This window comes from Pan troglodytes, chromosome 7 (genome assembly GCF_028858775.2).
Source record: "Pan troglodytes isolate AG18354 chromosome 7, NHGRI_mPanTro3-v2.0_pri, whole genome shotgun sequence".
NCBI lineage: Eukaryota > Metazoa > Chordata > Mammalia > Primates > Hominidae > Pan > Pan troglodytes.
In genome coordinates this window covers 34,679,446-34,705,139 of record NC_072405.2, presented here as the reverse complement: position 1 = coordinate 34,705,139, position 25,694 = coordinate 34,679,446, and the positions used below count along the sequence as shown (strand labels likewise).

The 25,694-nt window shown below is 37.9% G+C and overlaps 1 protein-coding gene across 4 annotated transcripts in view; it reads right to left on the bottom strand.

The window, feature by feature from the left end:
* The window catches only part of PPP2R2A (protein phosphatase 2 regulatory subunit Balpha), an 80,216-nt gene that overhangs the window by 25,151 nt on the left and 29,371 nt on the right, over positions 1-25,694 (bottom strand). Inside the window, exons 2-3 of one of the 4 annotated variants that reach the window (XM_063816248.1) lie at positions 12,328-12,412; positions 6,912-7,009 (exon numbers count right to left, since the gene is read on the bottom strand). The exons of 1 other annotated variant lie outside the window; for it this stretch is intronic. Coding sequence is in view for 2 of the 3 variants with exons in the window: in XM_016959251.3 (XP_016814740.1) it covers positions 6,912-7,009 (98 nt within the window). In the remaining variant the exon portion in view is untranslated. The remainder of the gene's footprint in view (positions 1-6,911; positions 7,010-12,327; positions 12,413-25,694) is intronic. 2 more of the 4 variants (XM_016959251.3, XM_016959253.3) reach the window with 2 other exon arrangements.

The window sequence follows — 25,694 nt, the reverse complement described above, 5'->3', positions numbered from 1 at the left end:
TCACAATATGTGGCCCATCCAAATTCAATAAATACACCACTAGAAAAAGAGGGCATAGAACAAGATGCTTTAATTATTGGGAGTATTAAGGCGTAAAGTAAAACCAAAATCCAATGAAATAATGTATTTTCAATCACCAAGTTGCTACTTTAATTTTTTTAGAAAGAGGGAAAAACACAGTAACTGCAAAGGGGCAGTTGCTCACCTCCCAACCCTGAAAAAAGAGGCAGAAATAAACAATCTAGGAATCTAACAATAGAGACTAGATCAAATAAACATAATTATGTCATGTCATGTCATTACAGAGATGGTGATACAGAAAATTGAATGACATGAAAAGGTATTCACTATACAGTATGTGAGAAAAAAAAATCATACAACCCTAAATTTATAATCAGATATTCAGAAAGACAGGCCTTTGGTATATACCAAAAGTTCTTATTTTTGTTTGGTGGGGTTATACATGCATTCTTTGCCACTTATCCATATTTACTAAAATATCTACATCGACCATAATGAATTTATAATTAAGAGGGAAAAATTATTAATAATAAGAATACAATGAAATGTTTTATATGTGTGAGGCTAGGGAGAGCACAGGAAGAAGGAAAGGTAAATAAATTCCAAGTTTATTAATTAAATAATTAATTCCAAAATTACTGGGCATTATTAATTTCATAGATTTGGAGTTGTTTTTGGTGGAGAATTTCTTGGGGATAGGTTGAGCATACCTAATCTGAAAATCTGAAACCCAAAATGCTCCACAATTCGAAACTTTTTACTGTCAACATGACACAAGTGGAAAATTTCACACCTGGCCTCATGTGATGGGTCACAGTCAAAACTGTGTTTCATGCACAAATGATTTAAAATGTTGTATAATTATCTTCAGGTCATATGTATAAGGTGTATATGAAACAAATGAATTTGTGTGTAGGACTTGGGTCCCATCCCCAATATATCTCATTATGTACACATGCGCATATTCCAAACTCCGAAAACATCTGAAATTTGAAACACTTCTGGTTCCAAGCATTTCAGATAAGGGATACTCACCCTGTATAAGAAATATGGTTAATTTAAATTTCTGCTCAACGGGTAAAATTAGGTACCCATTGAGCCGATATTTTAAATATTTAAAATACATGATATTTTGCTTTTGGGAAATGTAATACCCTAAGGAGCCCCAAAAGATTAACAGGTAGCTGACAAGAATCTGATGGCAGTCTGGACAGAAATCTGGACGCTAAAAGGCTGAACAAGAAGAGATGGCTGGGCAAATGCATAAATGAATACCAGGACTAGAACCAAGGCTGTTCAACTCTTAGTCCATTTTCCCCTCTAACACCTATGACAGAAAACAGATCACTCAATAGCTCATATTAAAAAGTCTAAGGATCACGTACTTTCCTCATTAGGTATAAAGTAATGAGACTGATTTTCCTGTGTGATTTCTTAACAATTAGGCTCATCACACCAAACAGGATTAAAGTTTTTTTAATTTTAATATCAATAGCCAGCATTGTGAATACTCATCCAAATTTATACAGAATTAGCTTTTACCCACTTACCTAGCAGGGTGCTCTTGGAAATGTTACTTATCCTCTCTAAATCTCATTTTATTTATAAATTTGTAATACATCAAGATATAGTAAACATACATACATCTTTGTTATTTTGCTGTGATGATTAAGTAAGATTTAGGGATCTTGGCAGAGGTCCTAGCACATAAACTGCTGCTACTACATCCAGGTCAGAGTGGGCAAAGCCATGCAGTAGAAATCAGGATGTGTGGCTTCTGCAGTGAAGAATCACTTCCTTATTAACTGTATGACTTTGGATGGGTAATCTGGTACCTGGGCCCCCAGCTGGCAAAAGGAGACTGCACTACCAGGGGTTAAAAATTGAGGGCTCATGGACACAAGGGTCCAATGACAGAACCCAGGGATTTTATAAGCCTGGATGGGGGGGAAAATGTACATATTTATTTTCACTAACCTCCAGCTAAATTTCAGCATTTCTTTTGATTATGGGCATAGGTAACAAATTGCATATAGTATTAGCAGTTCTTGTGACTCTGTCACACAGAAATGACATTTTAATATCATAATCCAGCTGTTATCCACTTAAAACATATATTACTCAATTATGAGTATTTTGGTAAATTATTTCAACCTTTATAATCTTAAATATTTTATGCAATTTAAACATTCTGGCCAGGCATGGTGGCTCACGCTCAGCACTTTGGGAGGCCAAGGTGGGTAGATCACGAGACGGGTGGATCACGAGGTCAGGAGATCGAGACCATCCTGGCCAATATGGTGAAAACCCATCTCTACCAAAAATGCAAAAATTAGCCAGGTGTGGTGGTGTGCACCTGTAGTCCCAGCTACTCAGGAGGCTGAGGCAAGAGAACTGCTTTAACCCTGGTGGTGGAGGCTGCGCAGTGAGCTGAGATCGCGCCACTGCACTCCAGCCTGGGCAACAGAGTGAGACTCCGTCTCAAAAAAAAAAAAAATCTGAGAAGTCTACAGGATTTACTAGGCTATCAAAGGAATCCATGGGATGACAACAAAAAAGTTAAGAATCCCTAGAAAGCCCTATAAATTTTAGCTCTTACATTCTATGAATGCACCATATACATACATATTCTGATTTAGTAATCTTGAGGAGCAGGATAGAAATCTGTATTTTATTTATTTATTTTTTATTATTAGTTTTTGAGACAGTCTCACTCTGTTGCCCAGGCTGGAGTGCAAAGGCACCATCTCAGCTCACTGCAACCTCCGCCTCCTAGGTTCAAGTGATCCTCATACTTCAGTCACATAGCTGGGATTACAGGTATGTGCCACCAGGATCAGCTAATTTTTTTATTTTTATTAGATACAGGGTTTCACTATGTTGGCCAGCCTGCCCTCAAGTGATCCACCTGCCTCAGCCTCCCAAAGTGTTGGGACTGCAGACATCAGCCACGGCCCCCAACCCAGAAATCTGCATTTTAAATACATGCAAACATTTTGAGCCATATATAATTTAGAAAGAGAATACTATCATATTAACAATACTATCCATCTTTTGTGAAAAGCATGCTTTTTAAGGTTTCTTCTGTATCCTGTTAAGGAATTTTGGGAATACCACATTAAGAATAAAAAAAGCCAGAGGGTATGAAATCCGAGAAAGTTACCAGCAGCCCTAGAAAACAAAAATCAAAGGCCCCATACCAATCTAGAAAAATTATAAAAAGAAGTGGAAAGAGGTACAACCTCCCTCCTCACCTTCCGCCTTAGCTGTCCCTTTAACCCAGCACCCACACACCCACACTACCTTACAGGGTACATCACAAAGTCTCAGAGAAACTGAAGGTCTGAGCAACCCAACTCAGTAGGAAACCAGCTACTTTGACAACTGCTAATTACCTAATTTGAGCACCCATGGAAACAACAAAAATCCCTAAAACCTAGAGAACATCATTATCCACTTTAATAGCTGTTTGGACTCTTCTCCTCAAAACCCTGTATTAATATTTTCATTAACAAAAAGAATATACCCTATCATTTACTTTGCTGTCAAAAGCTATTAGAAGCTATAAAAATAACATGGGTCACTTATATCGGGTCATGCTATAAAGAACACTGGATTTGTTATCAGAATTTTGGACTCTCACTGATCACATGATGGCTGTGATTACATCAGGGAAATCACTTTACTTGTGTGCCTCAATTTCTTTAGATGCCCTGATTCTACAACAGAGATTCCGTGTAGCAGAATATCTATACAAATATATTAGTTATAACAATGCTATTAAATGACAGCTAAAAATATTAAACAATTATCAGTCTGAAACATACTCAAACCAAATGAAGACCCTCTGAATTGGCTACTCAGTTTCTTTATATTACGATTGGGGAATAAATGGACAGGCAGCAAGAGGACACAGATACCCGCCTGGATCACAGGAAGGAGACTAGCTACTTCTGAAGGGTAAAATAAATGAGGCAGACAATGAGGGGTTACAGATGTCAAAGTCTGATGTGCCAAGTTCTCTGTTGCTGTTATATGATCTCTTCTTCTTCCAAGTAAAGACAATAAAAATGAGTGGGTGGAGATATTTTGGTCTCCGGTAAAGTCAAGTTGAAGAAGGAACCCTGCCACTAGGTAAGAGAATAAAGCCACAATAGATCAAATGCCAGTGTATTCTGCAAACAAGGCTAGCACCCTCATCAGAGTCTAAGAAACATTAGGCACCAGTGTACTCTGGAATGAACATATAATAGTTGGATTGAAAATCGGAGACCCAAATCCTAATCTGATTTTTGCTACTAAATGAAGCAATATAACCTTGTTAAATAATTTGGATTTTATCTACAAATTAGGAAAGGACTATTTCTTTCACTTTTCAAACTGTAACACTATCTTACAGATATATACATGTGAATTCATAAAATCTCATTCTATTACATTAGGTATTGAAACAAAGGTGCCTCTAGATGTGAATTCATAAAATCTCATCCAATTACATTAGGTATTGAAACAAAGGTGCCTCTAAGTGTCAAGTATACATATTTATGACCAATGACATAGATTCTGAAGACAACACTGTATTAGAAACTCTAATATAAGACAGGGCTTTAAAATGTAGAAAATTAAATAGGCAAAACACACCAAATTAATAGTCAAGATCAAGTTTCAGAAGTGAAGAGTCAATCACCATCATCATCTTTACTTAATCTATCACTTAAAAACATGCTGATATTTACACCACTAAGTAATTCTCAAAAGACATGTTACTGAGTTTCTACAAAACTCTCTGTCTAGAATTCTTAAATATAGTTAAGAAGAATGAGACACACGAAAAGGAGGTCCTATTTTTCCTATCAATGGCCCTTCCCAAAAAGTTATTCTGCTCATTTCTTCTTACAAGAAAATGTAGTTAAAATACTAGCACTTTAGAATCTTCAGTGGGATTTCAGAAAAGAATCACGGGAAATGATTATCTTTAAAATAATTTTGTCTTATTTTCTAATATAAGTAAATGAGTAATTTCAGTAACTATTAAATTTGGAATTTAATTACAAATTAATGTATTACTAACAACCTTTAGGAAAATACTAAATACTAATATTCTGACTACATTACTAAACCCATATTAAAACAAACATTTCCCCCAATTAAAAAAATTTTCAGCCATTTTTTCCACACTTGATTTTGACTTGGACAACAAACGACCACAGGAGATGAAAATGACTTCATTCTCAGGCAAAATAGTTCCAAATTAGCTTTTAATTGACAAACTTGTATTTTAGAATTGACAATGACACAATGCCCTCATTAAAAATGAAGACTTTCTGAAACCCTCAGAATGTTAAGCCTAGGGCAAAAACAATTTTTACGAGTTTTTCTCAAACACTTTTCTTTAAAATAAAAGTAAAGTGTAGAGAGTCAATAACTTTCAGTAAAAAATACATTCAAGGGCAGAGAACACCTATGGGAAGGTCTGCTCTAAACTCTAGATAAAAACTTTCACATTTTGGTTATCTAGCATGAAAAACAGCAAAGAATACTGAAAAACGACATGTCAAAAGTTCAGGTTCTGCTTGTTAGTTCTGCCACTAAGTAATAAAGTAATCTATTTATATCTTGACTTTCCCGTTAGTAAATAAAGGGAAATTATAATGAAATTATAATGTAAGGTTCCATGTCAACTCTAAGTATGTCAAGATTCTTATGGTCGAGTTTTTGGCTACTTAAAAACAGAAAACTGATTTAGCCCCCCACTTCCCACGAGACCATTCTTTGTCAAGCAAAGCTTGAGTCTTATTTTCATATTTTCTTCCAAACGAAAAAAATAATAAAAGACATATTTAGTGTTTGTGCATCTTCTAATCAGACACTATTAATCATTTCTTTTAAAATTAAATTACCTACCTCACTGGGGTGTTGTGAGGATTAATTCATTAGTGTTTGTAAAGCACTTTGAGATCCTCAGGTCAAAGGCGCTATAGAAGTGCAAAGTAGTAGTATTATTACTAGATTCTTTGCTTATTTAAGGAATTTCACAATCCTTTAAAACCTAACTCTGTGTTATGATTTAGACATGTATTTGTAAAACCCTGCAATTTATCCACATTACTTTAAACTTTTTAAATATATTATAAATAGGGGCAGAATGTTCCAAAACAACTGATTTTAATGGTTAAACTCTGATCTACAAATGGAAGGAGAGAATGAATAAGAAAAAACCAAGTGTGACAAATTTTGTTTAGCAAAAAATTTTTAGTGAGAAATCTGGTCAATTAAATTTAGAAGTGTGCCTAAGTTGTAAGAAAAACAAAACAAAAGCCCACTTTAATTACCGATTCTGCAATTTTCTTTCTTCAAAAAGCTAGCACTGCACTTTTAAGTTACTTTACATGCATGTACATGCAACTGTCATTTAAACCTTTACATTTAAATCATTGTAACAGTATTATTATGAACTGACATCAAAATAATTGAGCTGCTTTTTCTTTAAACTAGCCTCTCACCCCTCAATTGTACAAAGTAAACCAAGCATTGAGAAGAAGTCAAAGCAACTTTGCTTTATGGAGTTTCAAAGGAAAAATTATAATGAAGGGCCAAGGCTTCAAAACCGTTAAAATCTTGGATTATTCCATCACTTTCCACCCCCTTCTCTAATCAAGTATTTTTACAATTAGTGTTATGTTTTTAAACCAAAACAACATACGCTCATGTACACACATGCACACATACAAAGCTAAGAGAACCAGAGCTGTCTATATATTGGACATTGTATTCAATAAACACACACTTCTTTTAAAATTCCAACATCCTCTGATGAGATTCTCCAGTGCAACACAAGCTCTAGTCCTAAGATCAAACTGAAATTTAGACAATAAACTTTAAACACTTACCTCCTGCTCCTGTTGAAAGATGACAACTCTACCACCTTTATCTCCTGTTGCTAGTAATTCTCCAGAATGATTAAATTCTACTGTAGAAATTATATCTGCTGTATAATTGAGACAAAACAAAAAAAGATATTAGTTTTTCTTTCCCGACTCACTAGTTTCAGAACTTAGCATGTTTTCCCAAACATTCCAAGTCTATGAAGTATATCTTTGAAGTACATCAACCACCCATCAGAAATAACATGAATCTAAAGTTCTTTCATAAATATTTTGATCCACTAATAAAAATTCTCCTCAGAATAAACCAGTATGAAACTATTTTAACAGAGAATACAACAAATACTAATTTATTAACATTTCACTAAATTTGTGAATGCAAAGAAATCAACAATTTGTGAATCATTCTGATAGCACCCTTAAACATTATCTTGCTAATTTTCTTATATACATTTGATAAGCTTGTTTATGCAAATGCAAATAATCATCTATAATAAAGGCACATATTACTAATAAGGAGAGGGAATTTTAAATGTAAAAATACTTTTACATGGAATTTTAAGTCATAAATTCAAAATCATGGCTTCAAACAAGTGTTTGCAAATAGATCCCGCTTTTTTATAGCAGAAATGCTTCGTGCTATGTGCCTTCAATGTGCACGGCTCCTCCAGCTCCCCTACACTGCAGGATCACTAGAATCAGTCACGTCACATGGATTCTACCAGCTCAGTGCTGACTTCACAGTCATGATCAAAGAAAACTGTCAAGTTTTTTTTCTTGGTTTTTCACACTAGAGCCCTTTTCCTAAGAAAAAAAGTCTAAATTACAGAAATGGGCATAAGAGCAGTAACATGGTAAAATTCATCACTGCGTCATTAAGAAGTTCTTCACTATAAAGCATTAAGCTGAATTAGAAAAGCCCCTATCATATGCATTTAAAATAAATCAGCTTTATAAAAGAACAGACATCCTCTGGTCTACAGAAGCTCACTGTTAAGAATTTAAGAATCTGATGATACACATACTTTAAAATTTTAAATTTACTGACATGTATTTTACCAATAACCTATCCAGCACTGCATTTCATAATTTTCTTTTAGCAATTTTTTAAAGCCCAGATTTTGAGAAGGTTTCTTTTCTTCCTCCGTTGTCTAGGTCCAAGGCATTTAATCTTTTTGAACTCTTTCAGAATCTACCAAAAGTTACAAATGCTCTCCCACAAAACTGCACATATTTAAGTGCTCATAAAAATGTGCATATTATCTCAGACTGTTTGGACAACACCTCAACGCCAGGTTAAAAAACCCCTGGCTACACCACGGTGGTTACCTAAGTAACTGCTTACCTAAGTAACATAAAAGGCGTAAAACTGAATATACTGGGCTAGTACATAAAGCCAAACACAGTAAGTACTGAGAAGTCATTTGATTAGGAGTTCTGTACTATACTACTGACTTCTACAGCGAATAAAGGATTAAAAATATACAAAGTCCCTGCACTTAAAGCACATTAGAGTACAACTGGGGAGTTAAGTAGGAGCAAAGAGTAGCAGACAAAAAATATTGAATCAAATCTGAGGGTTAGGCTCTAAAATCAAATAATAATACAAACATACAGAGTCAAGATTATCTTTAAATTCAAATCCCTCACACAGACACCCTGAAGACACAAATTCTTTCTCGTAAGTCCAGCTCAATTTTCCCTACAGCATTGATAATTTGCTGGGGTTTTTTTAGCCTAACCATCAAATGAACTAGTTAATTTGAACATGAAATCTTGCTGTACCAAAATACCTATCTTTGATCTCTAGAATATGCTCTCAGCTTGGTGAAATGCTCACATCTGAAACCAATACCAGACTCATTCTCCTGTTCAACTCAGTGGAATAATGGGCCGAGTTGCCCATTACTTATTTTATCTCTTTCCCAGGTCCAAGTTGTTGCATCCACCTAAATTAATTACAACTCCTTGTCAGGCTGATGAGCTGTTACAACTATCACTTAGTAAAGAGATGTCAAGGACCATGGCGTGACTAGCCTGACTACACTCTCTGCTAAGCAGTAAAGTTAGACAGGTAGGTTTGGTGCAGCATGGACTTTTTTTTTTCTTAAAAGAGTCTTTAAAAAAAAAAAAGGCCTTTTGACCAGGCTGGAGTGCAGTGGTGCAATCACGTCGAACTTCTGGGCTCAAGCAATCCTCCCACCTCAGTCTCTTGAATAGCTGGTACTACAGGCACGCACCACCATACCTGGCTAATTTTTAAAAATTTTTTTGTAGAGACAGGGTCTCACTATGTTGCTCAGGGTAGTCTCAAGCTTGTGGTCTTCAGTGATCCTCCCACCTCAGCCTTCCAAACTGCTGGAAGTTTGCAAGCGCTACCATACCCAGCTGGGCTCAATTTCTAATAATGAAGAAACCTTAATATTCCTTAAGTGAACTGAACACATAAAACCTACAGATGATTAAGTCAGTAAGGACAGCATTACAGTAAAACAACTGAGATTTGAGACTGAGGGGTGGGGTGGGAAGGCACATTCCACGCCAATTTATTATTTTTTGAGATGGGGTTTCGCTTTGTTGCCCCAGCTGGAATGCAGTGGTTCAATCATACCTCACTGCAGCCTTGACCTCCAGGGTTCAAGCAATCTTCCCATATCAGCTCCCCAAGTAGCTGGGACTACAGGTGCGGACCACCATGCCAGTCTAATCTTTTTATTTTTATTTTTTTATAGACAGGGTGTTGCCATGTTGCCCAGGCTGGTTTCGAACTCTTGGCATCAAGCAATCCTCCTGCCTTGACCTCCCAAAGTGCTGGGATTACAAGCATGAACCACAAAACACAACACCCAGCCCTTACCTATTTTATTATGAGAAGACAGAACAAGAATCAAGTAATGATTGTAGGTACAATATTCCAAACTGAAGACAGGGGACTCTCACAACCAGTTATAATGTAATCACTGAACATGTGAATGGAAGAGGAAGGTGAAGGGTGTGTGGGGAGAAGAAAAAGACTTGATTGCAAGATGCAACAGAAACAAGACATTTGCTCCAATAACATATCACTTCTTATGGCAGGAACAATTATTTTATGATGACATTTTTAGCGTACAGTGATGTGGTATGTGTTTAGCAGTGAACTAGTTTTGTAGCAAAGGTAAAGAATTTTAAGAGGGACCCTTGTGTAGGGTGAGGAACCCTAGAAACAACTGGCCCAAACAGCAAGTGGCTGGATATCAGGAAAGGACAAGAACCAAAGATTTACACCACAAAAGTCAACTCACTGTAAAATCCTTGAGGGAAATAAACAGTAGGTACATGGATTACCAATTTTTAGATTTTAAGACACTGGTGTTTGTTACTATTTATCTTGCCAAAAGCCAATAAACAGAAAGTTTCAGAAACAGCCAACCAAGTCACTTTTTATCTGAATAGTGTAGAGTAATTTTATTTTGGGGAGGCGTAGATGGACAGATTCATGGTCTCCTTGCTGTGATCTTTATACTGCATATATTTAATGTAATCATATTTCTGGTAGGAAAACTATTTTCCTGGTTTGTAAAACAGAATTTAAATATATCACTACGTCATGGTGTTCCTTCCTCCTTTCTCCCTTAAACAAAAGAGAAGAAGAGAAAGATCATATACAGTTACTCACTAAATCTCTAAGTTTATGGATGATGCTTTGAAAGCTCTTCTAAGTTGTGAAATGTCAATGTCTCACAGTCTCACTGGGAATATGACATATAAAAATGATGAAATAAGAAGGGAGAATGAATTCAAATTCCGCTCATAGACCAAGAAAAACATCCAGGAATGAGTTATAGGGAGCACGCTGAAGCAGCTTTGTACCGTATGTGCCACTGCATACCGGCATGCCAAGAATGGGGTATGGTCTTGCCTGGTGCTGCAGAGCACTCAGATCGGTAAGCCCTAGTTGTAAGCATCCTCGGCTGTGTATCCCAGTGTGCCATACAAACATCGCTGCTTTTTAGGAATGCCATGACATGCAAAAAGTGAGGAAGCACAGTCCTGCAAACAGGGATACCATTTCATGCTACACCCAAACAGGGCTGGCTAAATACTGGTATCCAGGTTTTTAGAAAATAATCTACTCTTAGAAAATATTCTTCTCATGTTCTGATACCCATATGTAGCTAGCGGCTACCAGACTGGACAGCACAGGTCTAAAACATTACAGAGTGGATACTGACTTTTTTTGTTTTTGTTTTTTGTTTTTTTTTGAGATGGAGTCTCACTCTGCCGCCCAGGCTGGAGTGCAGTGGCGCGATCTCGGCTCCCTGCAACCTCCGCCTCCCGGGTTCACGCCATTCTCCTGCCTCAGCCTCCTGAGTAGCTGGGACTACAGGCACCTGCCACCACAACCGGCTAATTTTTTGTATTTTTAGTAGAGGCGGGTTTTCACCGTGTTAGCCAGGATGGTCTCAATCTCCTGACCTTGTGATCCGCCTACCTCGGCCTCCCAATATGCTGGAATTACAGGCGTGAGCCACCGTACCTGGCCGGATACTGACTTTTATTGCAAACCCAAGAATGCTGGAATTTGAGAATTCTGCACCTTTAAACAATGCACTGTGTATCATGTTTTTTAAAAGCAAAAACTGACATCACTGTCAGAGCTATCATATCGAATTTGTGCATACTTTAGTATAGTACATCAGTTGAGTTATATTCTCACAAACCACCACCACCAAAATGCCAAAGAACAAACAACTTCTTTAAAAGGAAAAAATCTGTCCTATGACCAATCACGATGTTATTTTACAATGAAAAATGCCTGTATTAATCTTACAAAAGAACATTCTAATACAGTTAATAAAGAAGGACCTTTCAGAACATTAGTCCACTGCCCTACTATGCATTAAGTCAACCCAGCGATTTTAGATACACATTGACTTCGAAATTGTGCGATATAAAGGTAGTATTTAAAAGGCATAAGAATATTTTTGTTAAAAAAAAAAAAGTAATGTAATGTTCTCAAATTTTATCTATACACTATTAATGCAAACCAAGGGATTGGTAATTTATTATAAAGAATGAAATTCTTACTTTTTCCACCCCCTCTTTCTAAACTGTCAGCACCCAGGCAGGTTTCACTCTTAGAAGGTGAAATAATTGCTTTCTTTTGTGAGTGGAAGAGCAATTGGTAGTGGGAATGACAACAGTGTCATTGGTCGGTTTTTACTTCATAAGGCCGTTTCCTTATTGCCACCTATCTTCTGTTTCTTATGTATTATAAGAAACACAATAGAACACATACAGCCAAAGGTTCAAAAATGTAACTCTCAGTATAAAAATCAGCAAGGGGAAATTCACAAATAGTATATATAAATGGGTGTAACAAATAATTACTATCCATTAAAAGACTAAATTATTAGTAGCCTTGGCATTCTCTAAATACCTCAGCTCTTGTGTTGTGAGGCACTTTATGGAGTCACTCTTTGATTTCATAATTCCACTTGAGGACTATGTCTCAAATAAGTGATCTGAAAGAAATTAATCAAAGTGCAAAGAAGGTTATAACTGTATTACCTATATAATTTTTAATACAGCTGAAGGTATTTGAAATACTCAATAGTTAAGAAATACATTGTACCAAAGCTGTCAAATGAAAACAGCAACAAAAACAAAAAAGACAAAGAAATACAAAAGTAACCTCTAGTCACAGGTTGGAAAACTACGGCCCACAACCTGTTTTTGTAAATAATTCTTTAATGGAACTTGGCCATGCCCATGAGTTGAATAGACGGCACAGACTGAAAACATTTACTATCTGGCCCTTTGCAGAAAATGTTTGCCAAACTCTGCTTTATATTAACTGGATACTGGCATTAAAATAACACAAAGTCATATCAAACTAATGCCAAAGCACATACAGATGTTACAACCAAAATGTGCCAAACATTGTGCTAAGTGGGCATTTATTCTTTCTTAATCTTTATAACATCACTGTAATATGCATATCATTTTCAATGTATAGAAAAACAAATTAGAGTGATTAACCTGCCTAAGAAAAATCACACAGTGATCAACTGTCAGACTCAGGACTCATATTTAGCACTATAGGGATAAGGTGGCAGCACAGAATTCTATACATCTCTGGATGATGAAAAAAGGGATAATGTGTAAGTATTCAGTTTATTGCCTCTTTTTCATTGTCAAAATGTCTGTGTTTAGTAAAATATTTAGAGCCAAGCAACATCAACTTTATACTACTTATTAATGACCACATTACAGTTACTGCCTGTCCCTACAACTTTTAAATATTTATTCAGCATCTGCTACATTCAAGGCACTGGGTGATACACATTCTAAATTCTACCCCCTAATGTGGCTAAGAGAAAGCACTGTAATCCCTACAGATGAAGCATTAACCAATAAAGGATTCAGTAAATGCTTAAGAAAAATCAAAGGAGTATCCTAAGGCAAAATAAACAATTACAGCATGAATTACAAGACATAAGGACCAAGTTAATATGTAAATGCCCGTTTTAAAAAAATAAAAATAAAGGAGGGGAGGAAACAACTGAGAGGAATTGCTTAAGTATTTTTTTTTCAAAAAGTATTTTGATATCAATTTGTATCTTCTTTTTTTGAGACGAAAGAGTCTTGCTCTGTCACCCAGGCTGGAGTGCAGTGGCACGATCTCAGCTCACTGCAACCTCTGCCTCCCGGGTTGAAACAATTCTCCCTGCCTCAGCCTCTTGAGCAGTTGGGATTATAGGTATGCACCACTACACCCAGCTCATTTTTTTTTGTATTTTTAGTAGAGACAGGCTTTCAATATGTTGGCCGGCTTGCTCTTGAACTCCTGGCCAAGTGATCCTCCCACCTCAGCCTTCCAAAGTATTGGGATTACAGGTGTGAGCCACTGCGTCTGGCCTGTTTAAGTATTTTTAACCATCTGATTTATAGATTCCTGAAAGTGCCATTTGAAACAGCTGATGTAGGATCCATTCCTTAAGATGCTGACAAACCCTATTCTGTTATTTCCCTCAATATAATTAGGCTTTACAGTGAAATAGTAACAATTTAAAAGGTTAAAACTCATAAAACACTCTAAACATTGCTGTAGCAAATAAACAACACTGAAAATCCAGAAATATCTGTTTCATGCAACACAAAATAGCATAAATCTTAAGATAATCATGAAGTGTGTGAAAATTCTATTGAGTAACCACTATTTCTTAAAATTCTGTATTCCAAATACTGCCACAAAGGGCTGCATTTGTGTAAAGAGCAAGTATCTACAAACAAATGGGGTTGCCAATGTAGTATTCTAATACGAAATTAAATGTTCATACCTGGAAGAAAATGCTCTTGTCAAGCTGGCTATAATAACTCGTATCTTTCTACAAATAACATTTGACTTCCTGTAAAGCTCTACTAGGTAATCAGTCTCCTCTACTTTTTGTTATATTTCAGTAAAAAAGACAAAGACTAACAAAGAACACTAAGACTACATAAACAAAGGTATTCAGAAAAAGTACCCAATAAAAATGTGTGATTTTTACTACTACTACTTTCAAGAGGTTAAAGTAAATGATAAAAATCAAAATTAAAAATCTGATAACTGGTCTTGTTTCTGGCCACAAAGGAGTTAAGATAACCTGAATTTATTGTCCTGCTGTGAAAGATTAGAAAACTGAATAGAATATATGAAACAACTGTTTTTCAGACAACGGACAATGAATGTGGGTTGGAGACTCTTAGAAAGGAAAAGAAAGTGATCCCCGTAGTAGCTCTTGCTTACTGACTGGAAGGACCAAGACAGCATGGTGAGAGTTATGAAGAATCCAGAGGCCAGAGGTTAAAGCAGCTACAACGTAAAGGCAGAGTACCCCAAAAAAGGTATCTACAGGCTGCTCACTTAGAATCTTTGGCTGAATACTGATCTGGGCATCTATGAAGTGACATGAGGCTCTGAAAAATTAGGGTGCCCACCAGCCAGAGAAGAGAAATCCCCACCAGCAGGTAGAGTTCTCACAAGAGTGTCACACCTTAGTAATCAGGCTAAATCAGCACTAAAGACTAAACTTGTCCTAACAAAGTTTAACAACAAACATTTGATCCTTGGAAAGGATCAAATCTATCCCAAGTGTCTCAACTATGTGCTAGAACAAAATCCAACACTCTACAATGTAAATGCACACTGTCTGGTTTCCAATCCGAAATTACCAGGAATATAAACAAGCAGGAAAATACAACCCATAATCAGAAGAAAAACCAGTGTAAACAGAGCCAGAAGTGACAAAAATGAAAGAATTAAGGTCCTAGCAGACACGGACCAAAAACAGCTTTTGTAAATATGCTCCGTATGATCAAGAATAAATCATGGCCCAGGCACAGTGGCTCACGCCTGCAATCCCAGCACTGAGGCGGGTGGATCACTTGAGGTCAGGAGTTTGAGACCAGTCTGGCCAACGTGGTGAAACCCTGTCTCTACTAAAAAAACAAAAAAATTAAGCCAGGTGCTGTAGCGTGCTCCTGCGGTCCCGGCTACTCAGGAGGCCGAGGTGGGAGGATTGCTTGAACGTGGGAGGATCGCTTGAACCCAGGAGGTGGAAGTTGCAGTGAGCCAAGATTGTGCCACTGCACTCCAGCCTGGGCGACAGAGCCAGACTGTGTCTCAAAAAAAAAAAAAAAAGAATAAAGAATAAATCATCAACATGATGAGAAATAAAAGACGAAAGACAAAAATGTGACTAAAAATAAAAAAACATACTATTTGAAGTGAAAGATACATTGGATAGGACTAACAAATACTGTAGTGGAAAATATCAAGAAGTTGAAGAACTACCCTATAATCAAAACAAAATAAAGCAAAGACAGGAAGAAAAAGTAACCAAGACCTGACCTGTGGGATAACATCAAGTGCTCTAACGTAAGTATCACTGCAGTCCTGGGAAGGGGCAGGGCGGGACTATTTGAAAACATGATGACTAAATGTAAATACTCAAGGTATGATGACACTGTATGCAGAGTACTCAACACAAAGGGTTCAGTATTAAATGTAGACTTACACGGGTATATGGTACCCACAACTCAAAATCCATTAGCAGCATTGCAGTAGTGATGTGATTTTGCAAAACTGTGAAGAATTCTTTGTAAAAAAAAATCCCAACATTTCAAAGTATAACATTCCCTTGATTTACACAGTAAACTTTAGTACAAAAAGTCGTGGCCTCTATCCCCTGAAAAAACCCTTGGTAAGTAAAACAGTTTGTAGGCTTAGAAAATAACCAAGCTTTTTTCCAGCATCACGAACATTTGGCAGTATATTCTAAGCTATGCAGACCATCGAACAATTTTTCTTGTTCAAAACTGTCCTGCTAACTGCCAAATAGCTAGCATACTTGACCCATGCCTAATAAATACAGATGATGTCCCCAAAGTCTGGTGGAATTTTTTTAAAAAGAATTCAATAGGAAAAGGGGGTTTTGTACTATGCAGGTAGGTAGATAAAAGGTATGGTGAGAATGTAACAGTCATAAATTTTTATGCGCAATGCCCAATGCAGATTTTAACTTTACAATTTCAGGGTTATTAGGAATAAGGAGTTGAAAAAAAAGGTAGTAGAAGACAGGAACAGTGATGGGAGCTGGGAGGGAGAAGGGATAGACACCTAAAAAATATAAATGACAAATACACAGAAAAATTATACCAAATTAAAAGTATATATTTCTTCTAAAAAGGTATGCAATTAAGAGTCACAGAGAAACTCCAAGAAATCAAATTATAAAGACCATACTGTCTGACCACAACAAAATAGCTAAAGATTAATAGCCAATGGTTAAATCAACCACTTAGGAACCTTAAAATCAGTACTGCAATAAAGGTACTTTAAAAAGTTTTATAAGAATCTAAATATGTAAATATTTAAGATGGCATTATGTTCATAAAAAAGATACAATTATCACTATAAACTAACCAATTCACAAAAAATAAAGTGTAAGAAACCCTGAAATCTCACCACTGGAACAGTCATTTAGCAGATTCATGCAAACTGCAAATTATGTATCAGATGTGTTTATATACAATATGATTTTTAAAGATCACTTGTAGTAATGAGATTATCATAACATAGGTTTTTAATTAAAATTAACTTCATTCCTTAATCTCACAAATAAACTACTTTGTAGAAAAACGATAATCATCACTCTTAACCCCACTTCTGAGGAAACCACTATTATTTTAGTAAATATTCCTCTGCTGTCTGGCCATATGTGCTTGCACATACCCAGTACAAAAAAAATAACACATCTCTAAGAATATGGTCTACGATGTATCACCGAGTTTTTAAAATGTTACAAAGTACATTTGATCTTGTTTGTATAAAATAAACAAAACAATCAGGGAATTATGGAATAGTTACCAGAGCTCGGAAAGAGAAACCAGGTGACAGGTATTTGATAGCTATTTGCATAAAACCATGGAAACTTTGATAATAGATGGATTTCCACAAGGTGGAAAAATGATATGCCACTACACACCATTCCAATGATTAAGATTTTTTTAAAAAGAGGCAATACTTAGTGCAGGTATTGGGCAATTACTTTCACATATTCCTGGTGGGAATGCAACTTTTACATATTAATATTACCATAAAATCACTTCTGTCATTCTATAGTTCATACTAAGTTTTTAGAACTGAACTCTCTCAGTGAGTTCTATAAAGAAGTATAAATATATTGAGAACAAAAGGACTAAATACATCAAAGGGTTAAACCCATAACTAACTCCTTGACATATATGGTTATGACTAAAATGTCTATCCTGGAATAATAGATGGATCATTTAGTAAACTGAGGCTCTGAAAAAGTTAAGAAACTGTATATGTTAGCTTACTCAGAAATTTTAACATATGCCTGCATCTTGCATTTCCTAATATTAATCTTCTGGAACTCACTGGTTTTGTTCAGATGAGGGGGAGGAGTGGGTGAGAACACAGCTGGTACTATAGATCACCTTTTCCTCTGTTCAATTCAAAGGTCTACTGTCGAAACATTCCGGCACAAAACAGCACAGAAATCAGGTTCTCATCTTGATCTGGTTTGTTCCAATGGTTAGAATATACTAGTCTGTTAGGTCACATGACCCATTTTCATGATCTTCTCAGCTGTATTTCTACACAGTAAATGAACTTTACAATTGGCCCCTCATAGCTAATTAGAGTATGATTAACCCAAATTTCTTTTCAAAGGCACCAATTTCTTCCCAATATAAGAAAACATTTTACTGGATAATACATCTATAAAATGATGGTTTCTTGCTGAAAGGTAGCTTAGCTAATCATTGTAAAATGATTTCCGTACAGACCACTACGACGCTCTTTTATCACTGCTGGCCTCTAGAGGGAGCTCGAAGTTCTTGCTATTTTTCCCAAAGGGCAGGACATTCCTCCCAGAAATGTGTGATATTCAGGATTTAAGAACGTTTTATTGTAATGCCCTGAAGAGCAAGTTCGGTTTGTCCTTTAGGAATCCCTTCCTCCTTAAAAGTGAATAAAGCTTGACCTACTCATCTGTTCCTGATGGGAACAGGTTCCAACCATTCCTTCCTCTCCTTTTAATACTCTTCAAAGGCTCTCCCCACTTGGGATTAATTAACTTATTTATTCCTGTAACCTGAGGCTGAAGGGCGGGAAGGGCAGCAGGCATGGAGGGGCAAATGCTCCCTCTCGCTGATGTGAGTGCAGCAGGCTGGTGAGCTTCTACTTTCCTTACGTCACGGCACACCCTCGATTTAATGCTTATGTAACACACTCTAAAGAGAAGATGGAGCTGCTCTTGTCTGCCCAGGCACTCTAGTCAGCTAAGACCCCACTCAGGCACCCGCTTCCAAGGGCTGAAGGATCTTGGCACACCTGTAACACATTCTCAGGGTCCACAAGGTAACTTCCAGAGATGTGTCCTGGAACCAGTTTCCCTTCTTTGTAACTTGTTCCTGGATAATCTGATAGCCCGTTTGGATAAAATGGAATGGAATCATATCCTACTGCAACCAAGAACAGAAAGATAAACAGCTGCTAATACATTTAGTCTATAGGTGTGGTTTTTTAAACAGACAATAAGCCTTGGTATATAACTGTTACATATGTTAGAAAGAAGAGCTCTAAATTGAGCATTCTAGACTTTAAGTTAGTTATCATCTTCATTAGATGTTCCTCAACTTTTAACTGGCTAATTAACTTCACAAAAGCAAACCACCTCATTCAGTGGCCTTATTAAGTATAATGTAAATAGCTTCTCAAGGAGATTATACAAACAAGTAGTACAGCATGAAACTCTTGCATCTATGTATGCCTAATTAAGGTATTTTTATAATTAGAATGGGTATCTGGCTATTAATATCTCCCTAAAATCTTTACAAATTAGGATTACTATGGCTATGCTATAAGAATCAGAAAGCACTTCACTATCCATCTGTCTTGGTAGAGTCACACCCAATACAGTTTGTTTCCTGCCAGAATTGTTCTAGTTCACCCACAAACTGAAAACAAAGAGGCAAAATATTTAGAGAAAATGGCGGAGTCTTTAAGGTATGTTACAAAACATTTTACAGACTTTATTCCAATGACAAAAAGAAGTCCACTTGGGAATTTTAAGTAAAAGCAATCCAGTCAGACATGCACCTTAGATTGCTCAAACTGAAGTGAAGGAGACTGAGAACTGGGAGGAACCTAAGCAAAGGGAAAACTGGAGACCAACCTGGAGTTACTCCACAGAAATCCCAGTTTAGCAATGATAGTGACCTGAGCCAGTAATAGTAAAATATGGTTATCATTAGACAGCAACATTTAACATTTACGTAACAAGCCAACATGGTGGCTCACACCTATAATCCCAGCATTTTGGGAGGCCAAAGTGGGAGGATCACTTGAGCTCAGAAGTTCAAGACCAGCCTGGGCAACATGGCGAAAACCCGTCTCTACAAAAAATACAAAATATTAGCCAGGCATGGCAGCGCACACCTGTAGTCTCAGTTACTTGTGGGGCTGAGATGAGAGGATGGCTTGAGCCCAGTAGGCTGAGACTGCTGTGAGCCAAGATCGCGCCACCACACTCCAGCCTGGGTGACAGGGTGAGGCCCTATCTCAAAAAATAATAAAAAATAAATAAAAATAAGTAAAGTTTACATACTCTATGTTAGGTATTTAATCATCACAACAAACCTATTAAGTTGGCTGTATCAATATACCCATTTAACAAATGAAGAAATTAAAGTACCAAGGCCAAAGAGGGGTCATAAGCGAACAAACTTTAAGATACATTTCCAAAGTACATACAACAAGGCTTGATAATTGATAAAGTGTGGACAGCTACAGATGAAAGCCAAGAATAATGTTCAGGTACTTATGCAGCTGAATGCACCTAATATCATTAATAGGCAGATACTTATCTTACATGAAATATTATTTAACAGCATCTAAACAGGGAATACAACTGTATTAGTCCGTTTTCACGCCGCTGATAAAGACATACCCAAGATTGGGAAGAAAAAGAGGTTTAATTTAACTTGCAGTTCCACATGGCTGGGAAGGCCTCAGAATCATGACGGGAGGTGAAAGTTACCTCTTACATGGCGGCGGCAAGAGAAAAATGAGGAAGAAGCAAAAGTGTAAACACCTGACAAACCCATCAAATCTCATGAGACTTACTATCACGAGAATAGCACAGCAAAGACCAGCCCCCATGATTCAATTACCTCCCCATGGGTCCCCCCACAACATGTGGGAATTCTGGGAGATACAATTCAAGTTGAGATTTGAATGGGGACACAGCAAAACCATTTATCATTCTGCCCCAACCCCTCCAAATCTCATGTCCTCACATTTTAAAACCAATCATGCCTTCCCAACGGTCCCCCAACGTCTTAACTCATTTCAGCATTAACTCAAAAGTCCACAGTACAAAGTTGCATCTGAGACAAGGCACCCTAGATACAGTGGGGGTACAGATATTGAGTAAATATAGCCATTCCAAATAGGATAAATTGGCCCAAACAAAGAGGGTATAGGGTCCATGCAAGTCCGAAATCCAGCAGGTCAGTCAAATTTTAAAGCTCCGAAATGATCTCCTTTGGCTCCAGGTCTCACATCCAGGTCATGCTGATGCAAGACGTGGGTTCCCATGGTCTTGGGCAGCTCTGCTCCTGTGGCTTTGCAGGGTACAGCCTCCCTGCTGGCTGCTTTCACAGGCTGGCGTTGATTGTCTGCAGCTTTTCCTGGCGCATGGTGCAAGCTGTCGGTGGATCTACCATTCTGTAGTCTGGAGGATGGTAGCCCTCTTCTCACAGCTCGGCGAGGCAGTGCCCCAGTAGGGACTCTGTGTGGGGGCTCCGACCCCACATTTCCCTTCCGCACTGTCCTAGCAGAGGTTCTCCATGAGGGCCCTGCCCCTGCAGCAGACTTCTGTCTGGGCATCCAGGCATTTCCACACGTCTGAAAACTAGGCAGAGGTTCCCAAACCTCAGTTCTTGACTTCTGTGCACCCACAGGCTCAACACCACGTGGAAGCTGTATTAGACCCCATTTCTAGGTACAAGAGTAAGACAAACAAAAATCCCTGCTCTCATGGATCTTACATTCTTGTGATAAACACATACTATAAACAAATTAATAATATAAAATGTATCAGGCAGTGCTCAGTGCTCTAAAAATATAAAGCCCTAAAACAATAAAAAGTCATGGAGTGGGGAATACTATTTCAGGTAGGGTGGTCAAAGAAAGCCTCTCTGAGGTGGTGACTTACGCAGAAACCAAAATGAAGACATAGGAATGAGCCATCCAAACTTGTTGAAGGAAAGCATTCCAGAATGCCAGGCCTAATGAGAAAAGAGGCTGGCAAACTTGATGCAAACAAGAAAGCCAGTAAGATTAATGTAGACTCTGTAAGACAAATGGTGGCAATGGCCTTGTAGGCCACGGTAAAAGGGCAGTGGACTTGTCCTAACATGTGATAAGACACTGGAGAGGTTCTAAATCTGTTGTGTGAAAACAATGAAAACTGGAGGAAGGAAGAAATGGTTCCTATGTTACTGCAGTAGCCTAAGAGAGTAGAGGAGTCAGAACTCAGGTGGTAGCCACAGAGAAGTGGAAGGGAGTGGGGCTGAAGACTGAGCAGATCACAAACGGCCAATGACTTAATCATAATGAAGCCTCCACGGAGTTTGGAGGGCTTCCAGGAAGGTAAACTAGAACACATCCAGGAGCTGGGTAGGTGGCGCACTCCAACTCCACGGGGATGGAAGCTCCTGCATTCAGGACCCTTCCAGACCTTGTCCTACATATCTCTTCATGTAGCTGTTCATTTGTATCCTTTAAAATGCCCTTCATAATAAAAGTGGTAAATGTTTGCCCTGAGTTCTGTGAGCCACTCTAGCAAATTAATCGAACCCAAGAAGGAGGTCTTGGTAACCTCTATGTATGGCCACTTGGTCAGAGGCACAGGTAAACAACCTGGGGCTTCCAACTGGCATTGGAAAAAGTGGGGGCAGTCTTGTGGGACTGAGCCCCCTCAACCTGGGGAATATGATGCTATTTCCAGGTAGACAGTGTTGGAACTGAATGGGGGGACACCCAGCTGGTGTCTGCTGCAAAACTGATTGCTTGCTTGATGTACAGAGAAAAACTTACAGATGAATATATGTTATCAGAAGTGTGTTGTGCAAGAAACTGTGTGTGTGTTTTCTACATAGTCAGCTAGATTGATCTGACAGCAGATTAGGGAAAAGGAGATATAATTAGGGTATCATCAGCTCAGAGAAAACATTTAAAGTCACATGACACTTAAATGTGATTTCCTAGTGAATAAGTATAGATAAAGAAAGCCAGAGGTCTGGGCTAAGGATTAAGCCTGGAGACCAGGTAAAAAAGGAGACTGCACAGGAACTACTAGTGAGTAGGAAGAAGTTTTCTGGAAGCTAGGCAAAGACCGTGTTTTTAAAAGGACGCAGTGATGAATTGCATCCAAAGGTACTTAAAGATCAAGAAAGGGCTGAGAATGAAACTTGGTTTTGGTGACTTGGAGACTTTTTAGTGATTTCAGCAAAAGTGGTTTCAATGGATTAATGTCTTTAAAAACTGCTGCTTCCTGTGGCTTTATTTATCGTTGTCAAAAGGAGAGGGGAAGCTCTGGAGTTGAACTAAGTTGAAACCACCGTTCTGACGGTCTGAAGTTTGGCTTAAGAAGGGCATCCTCTTAATAGCTGTCAAAGATGAAGATTTTCCCCTACTTTTATATGTAAGTTTTGGGTTGTTCTGGGAAACAGGAAACAGAGTTAAACAATGCTGAAGTTGACTTACATGCTTCTGAGATGCTAACTACTCAGCTGGGTGTAGTTAAGTCTTTTTTTTTTCCCCAAGTAGTCGAGTGATATACTTTGAGTTCCTGCACACCTATAAAAAGCCATCTTGTTGCACTGCCTATGTAAAGGATAACTTCATCAATTTAGGATTCTTAGTTTATCATAGTTTTTTCCTCAGAGTTCTCTGGAAGACACTCTACCACAGCACTGTCCATCAAAACTTCCTACGATAGAAATGTTCTATTCTGCACTGTCTAGTACAGTAGCCACTAGTCACACACAGCTACTGAGCACCTGAAACGTGCACAATGCAACTGAGAAAATCAACGAAAACAAATGCTGTGTTCCTTATATTTTTGTTACAATTTTCAACTTTTTTTCCCATTGTATTGAGGGAATATTTCTAAAACCCTGCTGCTACTTGACTCCAGAGAGTCACAAATTTCACTTAAGAACTCCTTCCTGCTCTCTGATTCTTTCAAATGCTCATCAGTCTCCCAGAGCAACTAATTAGTTGCTCTTTAAACTTCAACAGTTTCTCTTGTTTCCTGCACTAAGTCTATTTCATGGGAAGTTACTGCTCATACTGGTCAACTTCTTTTACAGTACCTACTGAATCTGTATGTGTCTATCATTCTCTGTATGTATCTTTAAAGAAAAGGGCCTGTGTTTATGTAATATTGGGTACTGTGTTGGGTTCAACCAGAAAACACAATAGAACCAAGTTCAAATCTTAGACCTAGGAGGGGAAATGTTGACATTGTTACTTCCTATATAAGTTCTCTATTGCTGCCTTAAAAATTGTCCCAAAGGTAGCAGCTTAAAACAACAAACACTTATTATCTCATAACAGGTCAGGAATCTGGGTGTGACTTAGCCAGGGGGCCTTGCGTTCAAGGTCTCTCACAAAGTTGCAGGTATCCGAAAGCCTGACTGGAGGAGGAGATCTACTTCCAAGCTCGTGCGCCTGGCTGCTGACAGGTGTCAGGTCGCCAGCTGTTGGCCAGAGACAACAGATCCTTGACATGTGAGCTCCACAGGGAACCACATAAACATGGTAGCTGGCTTCCCTCAGCAAGTGAAATAGGGCAGCCCAACATGGATGCCAAAACCTTTCTGTAACCTAACCTCTGAAGCAGCATCCCAGCATCTTGCCCCACTTGTGGAAGCAAGTCACGAGAGGTCCAGAAACACTCAAAGGGACAAGGTTACACAGAGACATAAATACCAGAAGCCAGGGATCACTGGGGCCACCTTAAGCGGCTGCCTGACAAAGAAGGCAGCTTTGGGGCAGAGTTTCAACTTTGTGCTTCTCTCTCAGGTCACATTTCTCTGGTCAGAGCCATTTAGTTTTTAATCCCAGTTTCAAAGTACAGAATACATGAACCAATTGTCCAGTGGCTCCCCCTTCAATTCTAACTCTGGCTATTCAAAGTAGGTCTGTCACTTACTCCTACTAGCGCTTCACAACCACAGAAATGAACACTAAGGCCTTCCCTCACGATGTTTCTTGTTTGTACCGTTTCCTGCTAAAATTTTTTTAGTTTAGTTATGGCACCCTTCCAGGGTTTCCAAGGATACTGAATTCTCCTTATTATGCTCGTTGGTCATTTCAGTGTGTCATCTGTCTGTTTTAACACATGGGCTTAGGTAACCATCCTCCTCCCAAAGTCAAGACAAGCTATTTGTTTAAGTAAGGCCCTCTACACATTCTTTAAAAGACTGTTTCGATAACTGTGACAGGAAGTGCTTGCTGGTGTTCCTAGCCATATAATTCAATTCTATTGTTGGATAAAACAAAGATATTTTAATCTACACCATCAATCCCCAGGATATTTTCTACCATGTTAATTTAAGTAACTGCTTTCTTTTAAAAAAATAATAATACCACCAAACTTGGTTCCGTTTAAAACATCACAAAACTTAGTAAGCACAGCAACACTATCAATATACCTACAATTGTAAAAGGCAGGGAGACACAGCTGCTCAGCAGTATGAACTAATTGCACAGACAGGATAAACTAGCCAGAGTTATAAAGAAGTACCTACAACTGCATGCCCAGCAGTGGGCACCTGGCACTGTGGAATATACATAATACTTAAAGACTAATCATAAGTTAGAATACCAGCAGTATTTTAACTCACAAACCAAAATACCCACTTCTGGTTTAACAATTAAAAAAACATTCCCTACATCACGTATCTCTTTTACCCTCTCCCAATAGCTTATTCACTCTATCTCCTGAGAATATTAATGATATCGGAGGGGAAGAATCAACCAAAACTGAATCAGGCAGCAACGTATTTGCTGATCTGACACCTTGGAGTACAACGTGTAGAGTTTGCCAAATAACCAGGATTCTCCTTTTTCGTCTTCTGCTGATGAATACTCAAGAGAACAAGAGAGTTGACACCCACATAACGTCTACCACATATGGCTGTACAGGATATAACCAACAC